At 39.5% G+C, this 20,976-nt stretch overlaps 1 protein-coding gene across 1 annotated transcript in view; it reads left to right on the top strand.

Moving 5' to 3' along the window:
• The window catches only part of camk4 (calcium/calmodulin-dependent protein kinase IV), a 39,114-nt gene extending 18,371 nt beyond the window's left edge, over positions 1–20,743 (top strand). The window contains exons 5-11 of the mRNA XM_066660685.1: positions 1,530–1,602; positions 13,850–13,940; positions 14,093–14,167; positions 14,294–14,369; positions 17,355–17,481; positions 17,730–17,882; positions 20,224–20,743. Coding sequence (XP_066516782.1) covers positions 1,530–1,602; positions 13,850–13,940; positions 14,093–14,167; positions 14,294–14,369; positions 17,355–17,481; positions 17,730–17,882; positions 20,224–20,388 — 760 coding nt within the window. The 3' untranslated portion in view covers positions 20,389–20,743. The remainder of the gene's footprint in view (positions 1–1,529; positions 1,603–13,849; positions 13,941–14,092; positions 14,168–14,293; positions 14,370–17,354; positions 17,482–17,729; positions 17,883–20,223) is intronic.
• The last annotated feature ends 233 nt before the right edge of the window (positions 20,744–20,976 follow it).

The following is a 20,976-nucleotide window of genomic DNA, read 5'->3' on the forward strand; positions in this document are numbered from 1 at the left end:
TGACTTGGTGCATTTAGGTGTGCCCAAGGTCATTATGCCCATAATATGCCAGAATATAAAGCTCCCTCAGCACTGGCCAGAGGAGCAGTGGAACTCTGTTCCCTGGAGTGATTGAGCAACATCCAACACCTCTGGCATGAGCTGGAGTAATATCTGACCTTATTAACACTCTTGTGGTTGGATGTAAATAAACCCTCACTGCAATATTTTACATTTATTCTAAAGCCTTCTGAAATAAGGGGCAAGCTCCCTAGTAATTCTATTGATTTCTGAAGATATATTTTATGAGCAGACGTCTACAAACTTTTGGACATATAGTGTAGCAAACTACAGCATATCCCAAAAGTAAGCAAACCCATATAAAAGATGGTGATGCAATTGAGAAACAAGCTGTTGGGGCAAGTGGGAACCATGGCCTAACAGGCTTTGCCCTTCCCTTACATCTTGTATCTAAAATTAAATGTATTATCATTATTTTATTTTAATTTTTTGTGCACCCAGTGATTCTGGGTAGGCTCTGGATCCACCGTGACCCAGAATTGGATAAGCAGTTTCAGACAATGAATGAATGAAAAAAAAAAAACTTTTTGTGCGTTTCCTTACGTTTCTGCTTCTTTATATTTGGGACACCCTGTACTGCATGTTGTTCCTCGTTTGTAGTGTTTCTACTTACATAGATGAAACATACACCATGAATAAAATGTATTTTCTGTACTGTTCAGTGTAATTTTACAGTAGTACCAGGATTTGTTCCCAATCCTACACTTGGCGAGCACATTTATTTTTACATTTATGGCATTTGGCAGATGCTGTTGTACAAAATGACTTCCAATATGAATCCTGTTATGGAGATGGCTATTGCAGTGTTAGGAGTCTTACCCTTACTGGCATAGCATGGTGTTCCTGCCCAAGGTGGTAAGCAGTCTGCTGTGTAGAAGACAGTGATGTTAGTTACAACCCCATACCAACCTCATTTTTATACTTTGTCATATAAAACAAGCCCCGTCATGTGGTTCAGTGTGTGGAGTAGGCAAAACAAAAAGTTGTCTAGAGGAAGTGGTTGTCAGGATCAGGAATCCTCATCTTACCCCACATCTATAGTATATGATTGTACTTACAAGTGAGCAGTTACATAGCAGCTTACCATTCAGAAATGTATGACACTCAGTGAATTATGAAAGCCTTGCGTATTTGTTATATACTCCTTGCAGAGTACAGGAAAGCCTGAACTATACTGCTCTACACAAACCAAGCTGTCTTTCATTTCCCAAGTCCATAAACCACAGCTGAAGCATATCTCTCGAATATGAGTCACTTTCCAAAATGCCTTTTCTCATGAACAATCAATACAAGTGTCTCTGTTCATCTCTCACGGTTCACAGAGGTGTGGTTGACTCACCAGCTCACACTGAGGCTGGAAAATAGCAAAGTGAAAATTGGAAAAAGTGCTCAGCCAAATCTTTTTCCCTCGTTGCTCAATATGGAGTCATTTTGGACCAATTTTTTTTTTTTTTTTTTTTTTTTTGCAGGGTGGTGGAGAAGGGCTACTACAGTGAGCGAGACGCAGCAGACGCTATCAAACAAGTCCTGGAGGCTGTAGCTGTGAGTTACAACAGTTTATTCATAACAATTTATGTTTTTTTCTCATGTTGACAATTAAACACAGGGAATAAAATACAGGGGAAAGCGGGGCATAGGTTTGTTTCATTGGTTTCACGTTTGTTGCATAAGTAAAAGTTACCATTTGTGGAGGGGAGATTAGCAAAGGTGAAAGCAGGCATTCTTCCCTGGCATACAGGGCACACAAGTGGCAGCTACAGCAAACAGGGCTGAGCAGCCACTGTTGAAATATGCTCCCTCAGTCAAAGTGCATGAAGTGTGTCCAATGAGCAAATGCAAATGCAGACTACAGTAGTCAGCGCTAACGGCAGACTGCAGGCAGCCTCCTGGTGAGCAGGGTTTCCCACCTCCTTCAAATGTTACATAGTGCAGTTTCTGCAGTGCTGTACATTTTCTGTGGATAAAAGTCAAATAATATGATCGGATTTGTTATTACTAAAAAGCATTTAGTTGTTATTTAATTATAGATCACTTCTTGGGGACATGTGTACAGTGCACTGATTTTCAGCCAAGCACCTGAATGAAGTGAAGTTGGTACATACAACCTTCTAACGATCACCCGAATGCAGCGTAATGCTGCATTCCATTTGAACTTGGATGTCAGAATTTCCAAATTCCAAGTAGGAAATTTCAAATGGAACTGCCCCACAAATGGGATTTTCCATTTGGAAAGTCAGAGGAGCCTCACCAACCCCAAGTCCAGAATCCAAGATAGCTGCCCACACATCAGCAATGTGTAAATGTAGTAGTATCATACTCTTTATTAGTGTTTCTAACTATTTGTGTCTCATTTAATCAGCCGCACACACAGTACTGTCCAACTGCTCTATGTGAATGCGTTTCCATGGTGTTTGGGTGCTTAAAATATCACATAATGTGCTGTTCTCAACTGGTTTCACTAACAATGCTAACCAGGAACAAGATAACAATGAAAACCTAGGTTATAGGTTTTCTGAACTCTTTGTTCAAACATCCGATATATGAGGTAAATGGAACACAGCATAAGATGTGAGGAACACAGATTAGTTTGCTGCTTTTTCTGCTCTTATTTCATAGTTTCAACCTGGTTTTCTCTTCCCTATTCTCATTTGTCTGCTGTGGTCATATCTTGTTTTACATAATTTAAACCCGTTACTGCTAACATGAACATGGGTGTGGCACTGTGATTGACAGTGCTCAGCAGAGGAGGTTTCTGCATTTGGCAAAGAATCTGAGCCAAGGAGCAGCTGTAGCTGGAATGAAACATGGCTGCATCCTGCAACCCTAAAATGTCCTGTTGATCTTCTTCCTCTTTTCTGTGACCTGAAAATAGCTACTGAGACTACATTATGCTGGTTGTCCTAAAACTGCAGCAGAGGAGTGAAGCTGCATCAAACACCTGCTGGAGTGGCTTTGAACAGAGGACGACTTCCTACTACACCACTGCATGTCTGCCCAGTGAGGATGGACAACAGTAGAGAATGCAGTGAACAAGCATTATTTATAAGCCAGTTAAATATGTACTTGTCCTGGGCTGACATGTATATTTTTAATTGTATTTAATTATTAACTTCATTAGGGGCGGCACCGTGGTGCAGCAGGTAGTGTCGCAGTCACACAGCTCCAGGGACCTGGAGGTTGTGTGTTCAAATCCTGCTTTGGGTGACTGTGACTTGTTTCCGCGTAGGTTTCCTCCGGGTGCTCCGGTTTCCTCCCACGGTCCAAAAGCACACACTGGTAGGTGGATTGGTGACTCAAAAGTGTCCATAGATGTGAATGTGTGATGTGCATGTCGCTCTATGAAGGGCTGGCGCCCCCTCCAGGATGTGTTCCTGCCTTGTGCCCATTGACCCACTGCTACTCTGAATCGGATAAGCGGTTGCAGACAATTAATGAATGAATCAATTAAATTCATTAACTTAATTGAGCCACCATAGGCTTGTGAGGAGTTGGCTTTCAAGTGTCCACGGTGCTTAGCTCATTACGCTGTCCTGCTTCTTATTTGTTGCTTTTGTTCATTTTGCTACTGCTCATATCCTTTGGTATTTCCAAAAATTTCAGCTACAGCTCCTGTCCTCCCACTCCCATCCTACTGCTCTACTCCTACCATGAAAGAAGGCAGAAGAATCAAGACGAGGAATACAGGAGGAGGAATGGATAGAACGAACATTAATTGGGGAAATTGAATAGCTGACCCCTCCAAATATGATGTTGTCTACTGATGAACTGAGCCTATCACAACGCTTGCTTTCATTCATTCATTTATTCATTCATTCATTCATTCATTCATTATCTGTAACCGCTTATCCAGTTCATGATCGCGGTGGGTCCAGAGCTTACCTGGAATCATTGGGCGCAAGGCAGGAATACCCCCTGTAGGGGGCGCCCACAAAAACGTGTGTTTTTGGACTGTGGGAGGAAACCAGAGCATCATGGTGTAGTAAAATATGTTTCCGGGTCACAGAGGTGGATCCGTAGGAAAAAAGCAGTGACTTTAAGGGTTTCTGGAAGCACACCTTGACTCCTCCACATTCTTCTCGTCTAGGAGAGGAGAGAATTCCCAAGAGGGAAGACATCCTAAAACTTATAAATTCTTAAATTCTGGTGTTTGTTTGTTTTTTCATTGTTAGAGATCTGACATTGATAAGATGTTTATTTGTAACATATAAAATATGGATTTTTTACTGATAAAACTAGAAGATATGTTTATCAGTGCAGCTCTTCAATGCATCAAAATGGCTCAGATGTAGGTTGAGTGTTATAATCAGTAGGTGGACTCAGACCCCTCTAAGAGGTCACAGATGGCTATTCTCTCTTATTCCTCTCCCACATGTTCTCTGTGTGCCTCTCTCTTTCTCTCTCTCTGTATGCATCTCTCTCCTTCTCTCCCACGTGTTTGTTTACTAGCAGAGCTATAATGAGGCTACCACAATCCTTTTCATCTCCATTGCAGAACATGTTGTTGCCTGTTGTATCACTTCACATATGAAACCCTTTTTTTTCTTTGTTGGGTTATTAACACCTAAGATACAGAGACTGTCACGTCGCAGGAACAGTATGCATACACGTGTGCCCAATAGCTAAAATAGTTTCATGCTTTACCTTCTTTCCATGTGCGTTCTTGCCCGATGGCCCTCATTTTGCCAAGGATCGCTGTTGCCAGGGAGATGAGATAGTAAGACAGTGGGCAAATTTCTCATGCGTGGCTTTCAGCTTGGAGAGTTGGCAGTCTGTAATAAAAAGAGAACGCCTCTCTGGATCTTACTGGGTCACTCCAAACTAAGCCAGGGAACAGTGGTATTAATGCTGCTGCCCCATTTAAAGGAACATCAGGTAGTATTTCTACTTTAAAATGAAAGCTTCAGAGTCATTGTGATGCTTCACTGACCTGTAATAGGGAGAATAGAGCCTCTGTTTGTGCTACTCCTGGCTCAGCACTGCAGAAATTGAACTTTGGAAGGAGGGGAAGAAACCACCCAACTCCCTCCCACTTGATTTCAGGACAGTGCTACAAAAATAAATTACATTCTGCAACCGTAGAGGAGCCCAGGAGCAAAAATGTGACTGTAGAAAAAGCTCTCAGACTTGAGTAAATGTGTGCATCTATGCCCCTCCCTCCATCCTACCTTCTTTACTCTGATAGGTTGCAGCCAGAAATATTTGTAATCACTGACAGTAGTTTCTAAAAATGAGACCCCTATGAGAAACAGATGTGTGTATGAATTTAATAGATATTACAATGCAGGATATTTTAATACTTTTTTTTCATACTGTAATAAAATGAATGCATTACTCCACAGCCATCTGGAGGATGAATGCAGAGTGTTGCCATTCTGGTTGGCTTTGAATAATAGGGAACAGACAACTCTTGGTTGATGGTTTCTTTCAAGTTACTATGTGAAGTCAGAGGCTCTGGCTTCATTCTGACTTTCATATTATGAAGAAAGGCTGTTCTCTTTGTGTCTCTCTGAGTCATTATTGTCATTACAGACAAATAGTAGAAAAAAAAAAGACTAATAAAACTGATCATTTGCACTCAAAAACCAAAAAAGAATTTGCACCCAGAATTAAGTGTCGGAATGCAGTGATATTCAGAAGGGAGGTAAATGTTACCAGGAACAATAAATAATTAAATAATAAATAATAAGGCTTCCTCCCACAGTCCAAAAACACACGTTGCAGGTGGATTGGTGACTCGAAAGTGTCCGTAGGTGTGAGTGTGTGAGTGAATGTGTGTGTGTCTGTGTTACCCTGTGAAGGACTGGCGTCCCCTCCAGGGTGTATTCCCGCCTTGCGCCCGATGATTCCAGGTAGGCTCTGGACCCCCCGCGACCCTAAATTGGATAAGCGGTTACAGATAATGGATGGATGGATAATAAGGCATGTTTCCACCGCATGGTATTGGCTCGGCTCGGCTCGGCTCGGCACAGCTCCACAAGCTTTTCTCTGATTGCTTCTCTACTAGCACTGCCGTTGACATCAAAAAACCCCTTTAATGGGAACCGTGGGCTTTTGAAAACCACAACAACAGCAGCTGTAATTTTAGGCACTGTTTACTCGTGTATTTGTGTGTTCTGATAAGTAAGCCATCAATGCAACCATTGCACACTATTTGCACATATAAACCTTGCATTCCAGCTTAAAAGGGCAGGTAGATGAGAGAGAGAGAGAGAGAGAGAGAGAGAGAGAGAGAGAGAGAGAGAGAAAGAGAGGGAGAGAGAGAGAGAGAGAGTACACAAGTACACACATCTTATGTGTGTCAGCTCCACTGAGTTTTGCACAGGGAAGAACAATTCCCCGTGGACGGCACAAAAAGATTACACTCTCGCATGTCATCATAATTGGTGTGGAGAGTGTAACTCACACACTGCAGTTTATTTTCAGAAAAAATCCTAGCTAGCGGCTTCAATGCTAGCATATCCTACCTGGTGTTAGTCACATGTTGGATGTTTATATTTCTGGTTGCTGCTATTTTTAGACAGTCTTGCATAGATAGGCCTAACATTAATTAAAAAATCATAATGAAATATTTCTCTAGTATGAGGCGTTTTCACTTATTTCACAAAAAAACCTAAAAAAGAAAATTTGGCTGATTAACTTACACTGTTTCCTTTGGATCCTCAATTAGGCGTAAAGAGCAAAGTAAGCAAAAGTTGTAATTATGTTTGCAGAGACACCTCATTGCATTTAAAAATCTTTTCTAGTTCCTTACTCTGCAAAGTGTCAGTCTGTATTATATTCGCTGAAAGCTGAGCCCTGTGTTGTTGGGTGTAAAAAACATTTGTCTTGGTCTGGTATGCTAGACTTTCTCTCTCAGCTCATAGCAGAGTAAAGGCCTCTGGAGTTTTTAGACAGGGAATAGTCCGTCATATGTTGAAAAGCATGAACTGAGATTCTTGCTTTGTAAGTGGGTTATACTGACTAGAATTTATAGGTTGAAATATCTGCAAACCCTTTACATGGCCAATGCCGTTTCTGAATGTGCTACAAAACCAAACAACTCAAGTTACAAAGGAGTTTCTGTGGTTATTCAAACAGTGAATTCAAACTTACTGACAAGTTACATTTCAGCCATAAAAGTCTTTCTTTCCACAAACTGTTCCACCTTATAAAATGCTGAGTTTCTGAACATAAACAAACCAAAGAACAGCGTTTCCCATAATCGTAGGCGTCCCGTATAACTTTCCTTCTGTATCCCAGGTTTTCTGCAGTGAGTGTTGTGTCATGTATTGAAGGTTATTATTGTTTCTTCTGACAACCTTGAATCCTCCTTCATCTTCCATTAGTCCTGCTTGTGTTATTATATGTTCAGTTTAAAATAGAACAGAATGCAGCCATGTCACAACCCTTTGCGATGTGGAACGAGTCTGTTTGTCCATTTACAATCATGACTGTAGCTTTTTGATAAATGTAGGTCAATGTCTTCCTGAGGACATTCCATAATTTTGTGTGGCCTACACAGTTAAAGGCTTTGTACTCTGATGTGGTCTCTGGGCAATGGTTCAGTAGTTTGTATACTTTTATCTCCTTTCTTTGATACTGAGATAAATTAATTTCTTCCAATCTGTCGGCCACTGAGTGATTGTCCAGATTTGGAACAATTTGGTCAGCACTTTAAGCAGCTCTAGGTCTGAAGGTTCTTCTGTGTAGCTGAGATCAACCGAAGTGTCTTTTTGATTAACATCTTATTTGTAGAGGTCTTCATTTATATTCTTTGCATCTTCATGTTATGGTTTGGTTATGACATGTCCAATGACATCCTGCAACATATCAACTTGAGATTGAAATGTCATGAAAAACATGCTTTTCCACATTTGATTCCATCTTAAATGTCTTTACAGATTACAGATTTACTTACACTTCAAACATTCCAGGTGTCTATGGTGATTATGTTTTTGCAGCTTTGCATCCTATTTTCCAACCAGCAAGCTCTTCCTCTATAACAAGTTTAGTGCCTTCTGACTTGAAGGTCCCATCTTCTAGCAGTGGCGGATGCTGGTCTTTCAAGGAGGGGAAGCTCAATTTCGGCCTACATCATAAAATGTGTGGGTTTATTTATACGTAAATTCTACCCTCCGTTCCTTTTTAAGAAAATGATCTGTGACCCTGTCATACCAACAAGGGCGTCTTTTCCAGGGACTTGACTAGTGTCCTCTCAATGGCCAGCAGAGCTAGGCTGCTTAAACGGCCTTGGCCCATGTGAAGTGTGTCCGCCTGTGCTCCCACGGATCTTTACACCAAAGGATCGCTGATTTGCTCATTTCGCTGTCAATCAAAAAGGGATTCGGCCTCAGACAGATCATCCAATCATCATGCAGAAGCTGAGCGTCCGGGCCAGCCGAGGCCAGCCCACTGCCCCATAGACCCCCAGAGACGCTGAGCGTCTGATGGGCAGGACAAAGCCCAGCATTTATCCAATGACTCGTCTCGTTTTGCTGCACTTCGCCGCTTCGCTATTGAACTCTGTGGACGCTGTTTACAGCACAGATTGAGAGGAAAGCCACATCTTTACCAGTGATAAGAACAAAAGTTGAGCGCTTTGTAGTGCATATTTATTCAATGACATGTACACACAACAGTGTATATTTGATCACTTTTTTTTACATTTTAGGGGAAGCTGAGCTTCCCTTGCAGTCTTAGAGCAATCGCCTCTGCCGGAGAGTCATTCTGTTGTTCCTATATGTTTGGTTTTCTTGGTAGTGTACAGAAGTGGTTTAACATTGCCTTCTTCTGCAGCTGAATTGATGCCATCATCTTTGTTGCCTCTGTGTTCATCTGATTTTAACATCCCCTAATGTTGCTGCTCCACAGTATATACGGTAGATTTATAGATTTATATACTAAGATCTTTGCGCAATGGGAGACCATGACAGGAGTTAAAACTCTAGGTAGCTTAGCTCTTTGTTTCCTTGATGCATGCAAGCCTTCTTGCCTCGACAAGACAACATACCATAAAAAGTGACAGATTAAATGGTGTATAAAAGTATTTTATATAATGTATAAAGATGGCTAGATCAGATCAGTGCTTCCCAGACTTTTTCTGCAGTGCTCCCCTTTTGTAGATAAGAATATTTGCAATATATATATATAGTCAACAAATATGTACACATCTTCACTAGAATTTATTTTAAATATTGTAATTCACAGAAAACCACAACTTCTTACTAAACAAAACAAAATAATGTGACAAATCACCTTTACACTGGAATTATTACTAGTGACATATATTATGTATGTATTAATCTGCCTTGCCCCCCACTGCAATAGAACTCTGCCCACTCTGTTTTTAAAAGCAGTTAGATTACATAGTGTACAACAGTAGATGGATTACACAGATGATAAAATCAGTTATGTGACATAGTGTACAAAGGCGAATAGATTGCAAAGTGTTTAACGGCAGATTAGACAATGCATAACAGCATATGGATTAGATAGAGTATAACACTAGATTAGACAGTATATAAAGGCCTATAGATTAGACAGTGTATACAGGCACAGAAACGGAATAGTGAATAAAAGGCAGCTACAGTTTCACTGTAACTAGGCAGACTTCTTTTGGTCCATAATGCTCTGTTTAATGAGTTTCCGTGGAAACTCTCTATATGCATTGTAAAGTGGGCTATGAAACAGTATCTTTGCTGCATCCCTTTGCTTTTATCAGATTCTGCAACTACTTTACTTTATCCTGTTCAGGGTTGTGGTGGGTCAGAAGCTTGGAATCAATGGGTGCAAGGCAAGAACACACCCTACATGGAGCGCCAGTCAATCACAGTGCACCACACACTCTTTAACTTATGCACACCTTTTGAGTAGCCAGTCCACTCACTTGCATGAGTTTTTGGACCGTGGGAGGAAACCGGAGCACTGGCTTCCACACAGACACACGATTCCACACATACAGTGACCCTAGGAGGGGATTGAACCCACAGTCCCAGGACCCTAGAGCTGTGTGACAATGATACTACCAGTTGGGCACTATGACTTTCACATCGGACCAATATCAGAGCCAGTACAAAACAATACATCCATCCATCCGTTATCTGTAACAGCTTATCCAGTCCAGGGTCACGGGGGGTCCAGAGCCTACCTGGAATCATTGGGCGCAAGGCAGGAATACACCCTGGAGGGGGCGCCAGTCCTTCACAGGGCAACACACACACACACTCACACACTCACACCTACGGTCACTTTTGAGTCACCAATCAACCTACAAACGTGTGTTTTTGGACTGTGGGAGGAACTCCGCCACTGTGCCACCCACAAAACAAAACAATACACAAATGTGCATATAAGCGGTTCTACAGACATCCAATCACAGTACAGCTGCTAAAATCCTGACAGTGAATAGTGCACTGAAGGAATCTCCATCTACATGTGGGTGGAGCATCTGTGGCTCAGGCTATTATTCTCTTAGTATTTTTAGTCTTAAGTTATATGCTTTGCCTTACTTTATGTGAACAGCACAGTAATATATTTAGATGTGAACTACCTCATGAAACTGGCATGAAACTAACTCACTCATTCACTATGTACTCACTCACAGACTCACTCACGCACATTTAGGAAGTGCTCCACAAAGTGAGCATTTAGTGCTTTGAATCAATGACAATGTGTGTCTTTTGCTGCGTTCCATTTGAACATGGATGTTGTAATTTCTGAGCTCCAAGTAGAACATTTTAATCCAAGACTTCTGCCCACACAACAAGAGTGTGTCAAAGCACTATCATACATTTTATTATCGCTTCTGTCTATTTGTGTCTCATTAAATCAATCACACAGCGTACTATCCAACTTTTGTATTTGGATGTGTTTCCATAGTGTTTGGACGTGTAAAATATCTCATAATGCACGGTTATCAACCGGTATCGCTAACAGTGCTAACCAGGAACAAGCTAACAATTTTGGGTGTTTAGCTGAAATGTGGTCAGCTCGTGTGTGATGTAATTCCAAGCTCTGACATCCGATTTACAAGGTAAATGGAACACAGCATTTGTTTTTTCCAAAAGCAGATTCATTTTCATTCTCTAGATATTCTTATAAGCATGAACAGAGTGGCCCCATATTACTGGTTTCCTGAGAACAAATTTTAAAAGCAAATTTTTAGGTGAATATTTTGTAACATGTTCAGTAAAACTGTTTCACCTGTTTGAGAATTGTTTCCTGTAACTAAAATAAAATGATGAGGTTAAATAGACAGATTGTCATATTATAGTCAGCAAAATGGTCACAATATATAGATAGTATCACTGTGATCCAAATTCAGTTATTGTAGCTTTAATCCATAGCTAGCATTGTGCTGTACAATCAGCAGCCTGTGTAGCCTGTAATATTACCTACTCCAGTGGTTCCCAAACTTTTTCTGTAGTGCACGTTTTAGTAGATGAGAATATTCTCTACCCCACTCCAACACATACGTCTTTTACTTCAAAACTCCAATGGAATTTATTTTAAACATTTTAATACATACAAAATTGTAAGTTCTTACAGAGCAAAACAAAATAAAGTGATTTTTAATTTTTTTTTCTGCCGCCTCTACTTTGTGAACCACTGACTTAGCTTTTTATTATGGAGGGTGACACAGTGGTACTCCAGGTAGCATGTCACGCCCTTGTCCTGTCGTGTCTGTTTTCCCTGCCATGTGCTCTCTCAGCACTTGGCTCTGTTTGTTATTGTCCATGTCTCCGCCCATGTCCCGCCTTTGTTCCGCCTCCTTGTCCATCCTCCTCGTTATCTGTTTCAGGTGTGTCTTGTCTATGTTATGTATTTAAGTCCCCTTGTCTTACTTCCTCATGTTGGTCATTCGTTCCAATTCCCAGTCTTGTTGTTTCCTTTCCAAAGTCTTGTTGTGTTGCTTTATGATGCTCAGTCCGGTCTGTTTGTCTCCGTCGTTTCATGTTCTCATTTTAAGTCGCAGGTCATGTCGTTTCCTCTGTTCGTTTTCCTAAGTCATGTTGTTATCAAGTCTATTTGTCTCCGTGTTTCCACTTTTGTTCGTACTCTCCAGTCTGTCTGCCTTGTCTGTCACTCGTTCCCTTGCCTTGTTCCTATCGCTTCCCTTGTCTCAAGTCTGTTTGTATATTAATTCAGTCTAGCTCTCTTTGTATCTGTTCAGTTCTCTGTTTTGCTCTCCTTCTCCAGGTCCCTGTTTAACTCTTCCCATACTATCTCTCTGTTCAAGTCTCTGTCTAGGTCTCCTTCTGTCCTGGTATTCTGTCTAATCATTTGAGTCTGCCTATCTCTGTTTTGCCATCTATTGTTTCGATAAATACTGTGTTTTAGCAAGTGCGTCCGCCTCCGTCAGTCCGCCCCGTGATTCCTGACATAGCGTTGGGCCACACAGCTTCTGGGTCCTGGATTCAATCTCTATCTTAGGTCTTTGCACTCCCAGAAAAAAATATACTGTATAGGTGCATTATTGTTTCTAAAGCTGCAAACAGTGCAAATGCACCTTTAAAAGTAAAGCAGTGGTTTTAAAGTCCAGTTGTGTTTCTGGACTGGAGCCTGTCCAGGGTGGGATCCTTCTTTGCACTTTGACTCCTATATAATTCCAGGTGGTCTCAGAACTCACCATGACCCTGACCAGGAGGAAACAGTTACAGATTGTGAATGAATGAATTGATAATGGTAGCTAATTTCTGCACAGACATTATTTAATTTTTTTTAAATGTGCAATTATTTGCCATTGTACAATAAAATAAACCTACACTTTTGGATTTGCAGTGCTGTAATGAAAGTTGTGATGTGATGTTTCTGGAGAGTGAAATTCAGAGCAGTTTAAGGTAGATCCTAATTCCAATTCCTAATTGGCTCATAAAGAACATATTAAACATATCTGTTGACATACGGCACCTAACTAAGCCAGGTAATTAAATATTTTGCTGAATCAGTTGCTCTTTAGGGAACCAAAAGTGGTTATATGGCACCACTTCAAAGAACATTATGGCTCCTTTAAGAAGCCGTCTGGGGCTACAGGTTCTGCTGGAATTTTCTTCACAAATGCACATCGCTGTCTGGACGAAGGATTTTTGCTTCTCAAAGAATGAAATTTCATTAGTCAAAACCAGTTTTGTGATATATTGTTAGAAAAAATATCTTTCAAGAGTGAAATGTGGTTTTATCTCAGGAGTTCTATATCTATACATTCTTGCACAGTTTATCACTGCATTGTTCTTTGTCCTGCAGCCATAGTCTCATATATCTTTTGTGTGTGTGTGTGTTTTTATAGCATAGGTTGTATTGCATTTATAGCCTACACTTACTTGACGTCTGTACAACCTTGTACTATGTATCCATGGCTGTGCAGAGTGCATTTACTTACATATATCTGTTCATTATATATTTACAATATATATTTATCCTTATCAATATAATACTATACTTATCAATAAAGTATCTATCTATCTATCTATCTATCTATCTATCTATCTATCTATCTATCTATCTATATATAGTGTCCATTAAAGGAACAATATGTAACTTTTTTACTATAAAATTATAGCTTCAAAATCATTGTGATGTTCCACCGACCTGCAATAGGGAGAACAGAACGTCTGTTTTTGCTTATTCAGGGCCAACACTGCAGAAATTGCACTTTTGAAAATGTAACTTTTGGAGGAGGGTACCTTTTACAACTGTTAAAAATCTAATCAGTGTAGACTATTACCTCAAATATAAGAATGAGTCCTTGTTGTTGAGGGTCACAATGTTCTGGAGATTAACAGCAGGCCATCCGTCTGGTTCTCTGTTTCAGTACCTGCATGAAAATGGAGTTGTGCATCGGGATCTGAAGCCAGAGAATCTCCTGTATGCCACATCAGCGCCAGATGCTCCTCTCAAAATAGGTATGCATATGTCTCTCTTTGCCCACTGTTCAGCCCAACGGCTGGATCTTCATGGTATATTCTTTGTTGGCAAGTTAACCTGTGGGTGGGCAACTTCTGTAAATCTATTTTGGACTGCTGTTAAAACATTCGTGATGTGGGTTGAATTTCAGCTGACTTTGGTCTATCAAAAATCATGGATGACCAGGTCACGATGAAGACCGTGTGTGGAACCCCTGGATATTGTGGTGAGCTTGTTAATATGGCTTTTCTATTCACAACAGACAACCAACATAGCACTAAGCAAAACATGCATAACATCCTTTTTTTCTTTCCCCTTGCCTCTCTCCTCTGGTTCTGTCTCTCTTTTCAAGCTCCTGAGATCCTCAGAGGATGTGCCTATGGGCCGGAAGTTGACATGTGGTCAGTGGGAGTTATCACGTACATTTTGTAAGTGACACAATTTCCCCATCTTAAGTTATTCTTCCATTATTGATGTGCTTCCATAAGTGAGTCATCACAGCTTTCACTGTCACTTAGTCTCTTCATACTCTTCGCCGCAGCTGCTTAAAGGAAAGTGTCATGTAACATAGCTTTGAAAACACTCAGAAAAGCATGTAGCTTGAATTAAGCCATGTTAATAAAGAAACCTCTGATGTTGAGAAGCTGAGATTTAAAAAAAAAAAAAATTTCCTGCATAGTCCAACAATTCTTGTGGAATCGGATGTTAGTGTGTGGCCAGCATTTTCAGCAAAGTTTAAGATTCAAGATTCAGGAGTTTTATTATAATGTAAATGGTCAGTTACACTGTACAATACCATTTTTACTATGTTAGTCCTCCACTAACAGACATAAGTAAAAAATAAACTATACAAAAACGTGAAGACTTTTTACTATGCATAATTAGTAAACAGAAGCATAATTTTTAAAAAATCCAACATAGTAGGTAAACTGAGCATAATAGATGTATGCATAATATGTGGCTTATAACTGGTTCATTGCTGTGTTGCACAGTGGTGTTGTGCAAAGAGCATGGCAGTAAATTTACATATATACAGTATATTTAGTAATATACAGTAAGTATAAAGGTGTAGTAGCATAGTCATCAAGTGCATTATGTAGTGCAACAGCAGTAGAGCAGCACTACATTTACAGTAGTTAAGTGACTGTCACTTTCAGTCGGTTTCTGTCAGTTAGCCATCATTGTGAAGTTTTTAACTGTTACAGTTGTTTAAAGTTTTACCTTGAGTGATGTGTAAAGGAAAAAATAATAGTGATCAATTATCTTGCCCATAATAAAGGGATCAAGCAGGCTGCCTACACATCAGAAATCTATATTGGCATGGAGAATATCCTCAAAAACCATAATAAATGGGCACATGTAATGTAAAATTGAACTGGATCATGCTCCGTAAATGAACCAAATTTCACATTTAAGTGAAAGTGTGTCTTCTTTATAGATAAATCTGTAAGTTAAACAGAGACAAAATCAGACTTATAAGCAATATCAGACAAGGATTTAATTCATTCATTGTCTGTAACCGCTTATCCAGTTCAGAGTCACAGTGGGTCCCGAGCCTACCCGGATACACTGGGCACAAGGCAGGAACACACCCTGGAGGGGGTGCCTGTCCTTCACAGGCGACACACACACACCAATGGGCACTGTTTGAGTCAGCGGTCGACCTACCAACGTGTGTTTTTGGACCGTGGGAAGAAACCGGAGCACCCGGAGGAAACCCATGCGGACACGGGGAGAACACACCAACTCCTCACAGACAGTCACCCGGAGCGAACCCACAACCTCCAGGTCCCTGGAGCTGTGTGACTGCAACACTACCTGCTGCGCCACCGTACAAGGAATTCCCAATAACAAACAATTAATAGAAGGGGCTGTTATTCTACAGTAAAAAAAAAAAGTCTTATTGTGAAGGCTGTTTTGGGAAATAATTGCAAATAGAAACTGTCTAAAAGCAATGATCTGTCAAAATTAAGAAATAAATTTTATTATAGATTAATAATATCAACTCTTATCTGGAAGGCATTTGTATTCTATAAAAGATGTAAATATGTTCAAGAATCTGAAAATCGCTGTGGACATGTATGGTTACTATAACATATAAGAAACATAAGAAACATAAACATAAGAAACATATTATTGATTATGTAAGACATACAAAAAAAGCAGAGGGCAAATTAATTCAGTATAACATGTATTACCAATAATACTACACCATTAAGACACAGAATGGCAGTGTTAAATGATAATGTGTGCTGAATATATAAAGAAGGATCTGTTACACATTTACATGCATTATAGAAGATGCAGAATGATGTTGCCTTTTTGAAAGGTAGTGCTGAAATCTCTTGGAAACTGTCTTGGTTATGATATCCTAGTGTCACCAAGACTATGTCTCCTAGGAGACAAAACTGAAATCCCCCACATTAGTGAGAGTCTTTTCTCATTGTATAAGAAATAGTTGCAGCACTGTGACAGAGTCTAAGGTGGTGGAAAAAGACTCAGGCCCCTACATTTTGATTGTGGATGTTAATTGATTAAATGATTGTGTTTCATATGAAAAAATGGAATAGAAAAATTAATGGCAAACTTAAACATTGGGAAGTTTGGAAGATGGTCATGTAGATGGCGCAGAAAAACACTTTCTGTACTTTGTGTGTGTGTGTGTGTGTGGGGGAGGGTGTCATTTGAACACAGCAACTTTCCTTTAAACTATGTGGAAATGACATAATGAATGGACCAATAGAAATCTCTTTGACTTTCTCAAAATGACTTTGAATAAAATATTTTTTTACACTGACTTCCATTTAATAAGGTTGTGCAGCAGGTTAGTGTTGCAGTCACACAGCTCCAGGGACCTGGAGGCTGTGTGTTCGAGTCCCGCTCCGAGTGACTGTCTGTGAGGAGTTTGGTGTGTTCTCCTTGTGTCCGTGTGGGTTTCCTCCAGGTGACTGTCTGTAAGGAGTGTGGTGTGTTCTCCCTGTGTCCATGTGGGTTTCCTCCGGGTGCTCCAGTTTCTTCCCACGATCCAAAAACACACGTTGGTAGGTGGATTGGTGACTCAAAAAAAAAAGAAAAAAAAAAAAGGGTCCGCAGGTGTGAGTGTGTGTGTGTGTGTGTGTGTGTGTGTGTGTTGCCCTGTGAAGGACTGGCGCCCCCTCCAGGGTGTATTCCTGCCTTGCGCTCAATGATTCCACGTAGGCTCTGGACCCACTGCCACCCTGAACTGGATAAGTGGTTACAAATAATAATAATGACTTCTAATTAAAATTAAGAAGGTTTGTTCCATCTTCTGTAAAGTTGGTATTTTGGGAGATAAATGTTTTCATTGGACAGCAACTAATATATATTACAGATTGTAGTCCATCTGCATACTTTATTAGTCCCTGTTCACGAAGTCTTTTCTCTTCTCCCAGACTTTGTGGTTTTGAACCATTCTTTGACGACAGAGGGGATCAATACATGTTCAAGCGCATCTTGAACTGTGAATATGAATTTGTCTCCCCCTGGTGGGACAATGTGTCTCTCAATGCAAAGGACCTGGTGAGTGATAGTCTCCCTAGTAGTAGTTCTGATGTTATGATAGTATAATGATATTAATCAGGGATTCATGCTTAGTCAGAATTTCGTGTTGCATTTCTTTTTCCAAAAATAAATGCAAATGCACTTTTAATGTTGTTTTTTCTTTGCCATTGTCTGGTCTGTATATGTTTTCTGTGAATTGTTACAACATGATTTACATGAGATAAAATCATCAAAAGGGAAAGGTCTTTTGATTCCCTTATCCTCAGGTGAAGAAACTGATTGTCCAGGATCCAAAGAAGCGCCTGACCACGCTGCAGGCTCTCCAGCATCCCTGGGTGACCGGCAAGGCGGCTAATTTCACCCATATGGACACAGCTCAGAAGAAGCTCCAAGAGTTCAATGCCCGAAGAAAGCTCAAGGTTGGGAGATTTACATTCAGTGCCTCATTTGCTATATTCAGTAAAATTTGGCATAGTTCTTTTAGGTCTGGACTCAATTTCCCATTATTTTAAAACAATTTAAATGTTCTTCGTTGTAGATAACTTCATATTTTAACTGTAAACAACACTTTTGTTTGACTCATTTTGAAACTTTACTTTCAAACAAAATGGTGTAAAATAGCTTGTCCTAGAATGTACTTTAATTTTTTTTTTTTTTCGATGTGCCCCAAATGCTCAGAATGTCATGATCCTCAGTTTCCTATTAGTAAACATAAAATGGTGTTGACGTTCATACATACTCATATTGTAATTACAGAATGTCCAACAGGGCTTGAAGACCGCATCTTCTCCTTTGCTCCATCTTTTCTCCCTCTGTTATGGTGTTTCACGTCTTACTGCTGTGTCTGAGTAGTCTCTCGACAATTCTGTATTAGATAGTACTAGATAGTATTTTTACCTCAGAATTATACTTTTATGACCACTGTGATGTTTCACTCTCCTGGAGAATTAGAACATCTGTCATTGCTAATCCAGGCCCAGCACTGCAGAAACTGCACTGTGTAAGCCCCTTAATTTCAGAACAGTGCTGTAAAATGGCCTGGGTGGCCATTTTTAATGCAATTCTGGTTTCTGGTGTGGTTGAGGTATATTATTGTCAGTAAAGGTACAAACAATGTAAATGTACATTTAAATGTACAACAGTGGTTGCCCAGTTGTGTTCCCTAAATGAACATTACATTCTCTGCTCCAGAAGGAGAGAGAAATGTCTGTAACCTTTCACTGTAGAACTGTGTAAAATACAAAAACATAATGTAACTTCTATTAAACTAAAATTTAAATAACGTCTAAAATTACGATTAAATGGGACAATTATAACAGAATAAGGTACAATTATGTTCCCTAATTAAAGTATTAAATATGTACCTTTGAGGATACCACCACAGTGACAGTTTGTCTGACAGTGAGGGGTTCTTTTTAGTAACTTTCTTCTTATGGCCCCGTCCATGGTCTTTTGGTACATTTTCCACATAAAACTTCTCAAGGCAGTGCATTGTCCATGGACTTTTGGCATGTGGTGGTTCCTCAGTTTCCCCTGGAATTTTTGACCTAATAGTGACTTTAAACATGTCTCTTTAGACAGTGGCTTATCTACAAATAAATGTAATTTCAGCACTTCTCTCCCATATTGAGTTACTGAACAAATGTTAATAGATAATGTAAGTTTACTTGTGTAAGCTGGCTGAGGCATCTCACTTCATCTCCCTCCATGTAGTTCATGAGGGTGGCAGGGTGTATTCTGTCATTTACTTACGAGACATTGATGCCAATGTTGCAATGTTGCCTCCATGGTCACTCACCCATAACAGTGTTATGCAAGGTACCTCATGTTTCTCTTTTTTTTTTTGTCTTTTATTTACATTTTATTTTCAAGTATTTAAATTTTTTATGAACAGAATTTCTTGATACTTTAGAAATATTTACCCTATTTAGTTACCTGTGAAAATAAGTGCATATTGTCACTGTTGAAAAATAACAACAAATTGTATCTAGGCCTGTCACAATAATGACAATAACAACATATTGTACAAAATCGTACATTTCCTCAATAGTTTTTTGTTGCCCTCAGCATTGCTCATAGTGTTTACTTGTAGGTTAGTTTACATATAAATGAACTTCACAGATTTTTATCCACTTGCTCTTTTCTGTCCTCTGACTCCCTGTTCACTCTATTCTGGAGCTATTATGGAGATTTGTTTAAAAACTGTGGTTTTATTTGTTTTATTTCTTTAGTATATTTGAACATTTTTAATATTCCAATTCCAATGTCCAAATATTCTTAATTACTTCATTTTCATTGGTCTAATGTCAATATTAAACTCTTATATTATCATTATATCTGTGTAAAAAATGCTCTAAAATCATAATAGTTAAATTTTTCTCAATTATTTCTAGGATAGTATATTGACCACAGATTTTGCTATTGTGGCAGCCTACTTGTATCTCCAGTTTGGTTATTTTTCTGAAACTGCTCTTTACACTGTGCAAATTATCATTAAAAATGTAACAATAGCAGTGGTCTAAAATAGCTTCAATTAAAATATTTATAAACTTAACATTCATTACAACCAGGGAATGATTTTTTTTATTTTACCAAGTGACCAGAAACAAGATTTCCAGCAGTAGCAATATATTTCTCACCCTTGTACTTTTCTCACTTTGTGGTGTTTAAAATGAAAACATATCAACTTATGATCTTACATGAATAATACAATAGATTGAAAACATGACTTTGTAAAATATAATGTTATGGTCTCTACAGGCTGCCGTCAAAGCTGTGGTGGCCTCCTCCCGGCTGGGCAGTGCGGGTGGTCACAACAACACAGAGAGTAACAAGCCTGACAGCAACCTTTCTTCCGTCCAGCAGAGGGAGGAAGAGGAACAGCCAGAGGAAGAGCAGCCTCAGCGCCATAGTGGAGATTTGTAGATGCATAAGAAGATGCAATGGAATTGGAGCATCCTTCACTGAGAGGAGAATGTTGCTTTTCATAATGGGTTTGAACTGAGACAATATGGTCCTCCTTGTTAAGGGACTGAAAGGAGGGATTTTGTTCTTGGTTCATCCTGCATGTGACTGATTTTCTTTGGAAAAGTCCCAGGCAGATTCTGCAAAAAACCTACATTATTTCAAATAGAAACTCACCTTAAATCTTTTATCATGTATGTGAAAGTTAATAAACCATGGGCAGTTTGTTCGATAGATGAATATAGAGGTGTAACTAGGATCTTATAGACACCCAGACAAAAATATAGAAACTAATAATAAATATAATAATTAATATAATAAACTTAAATTAAAAAAGTAAAGATGATATGGTGGTTACCCACAAAAAAAATGTGCAGGTAGAAATATGAGGGGTCCAATAAAGACATTTGTGGGCTTTTAAGATCCTAGTTAAACCATTGGGTGTGCTGAACATGTTTCATTTTTAGGCGACCATTACACCAGAGTTTATCAATATTCTGATTATTATAATAAATCCTTCTAGGTCAAATGCCTTTAAAGGCAGTGGAT

Source organism: Hoplias malabaricus, chromosome 2, assembly GCF_029633855.1.
Source record: "Hoplias malabaricus isolate fHopMal1 chromosome 2, fHopMal1.hap1, whole genome shotgun sequence".
Taxonomy (NCBI): domain Eukaryota; kingdom Metazoa; phylum Chordata; class Actinopteri; order Characiformes; family Erythrinidae; genus Hoplias; species Hoplias malabaricus.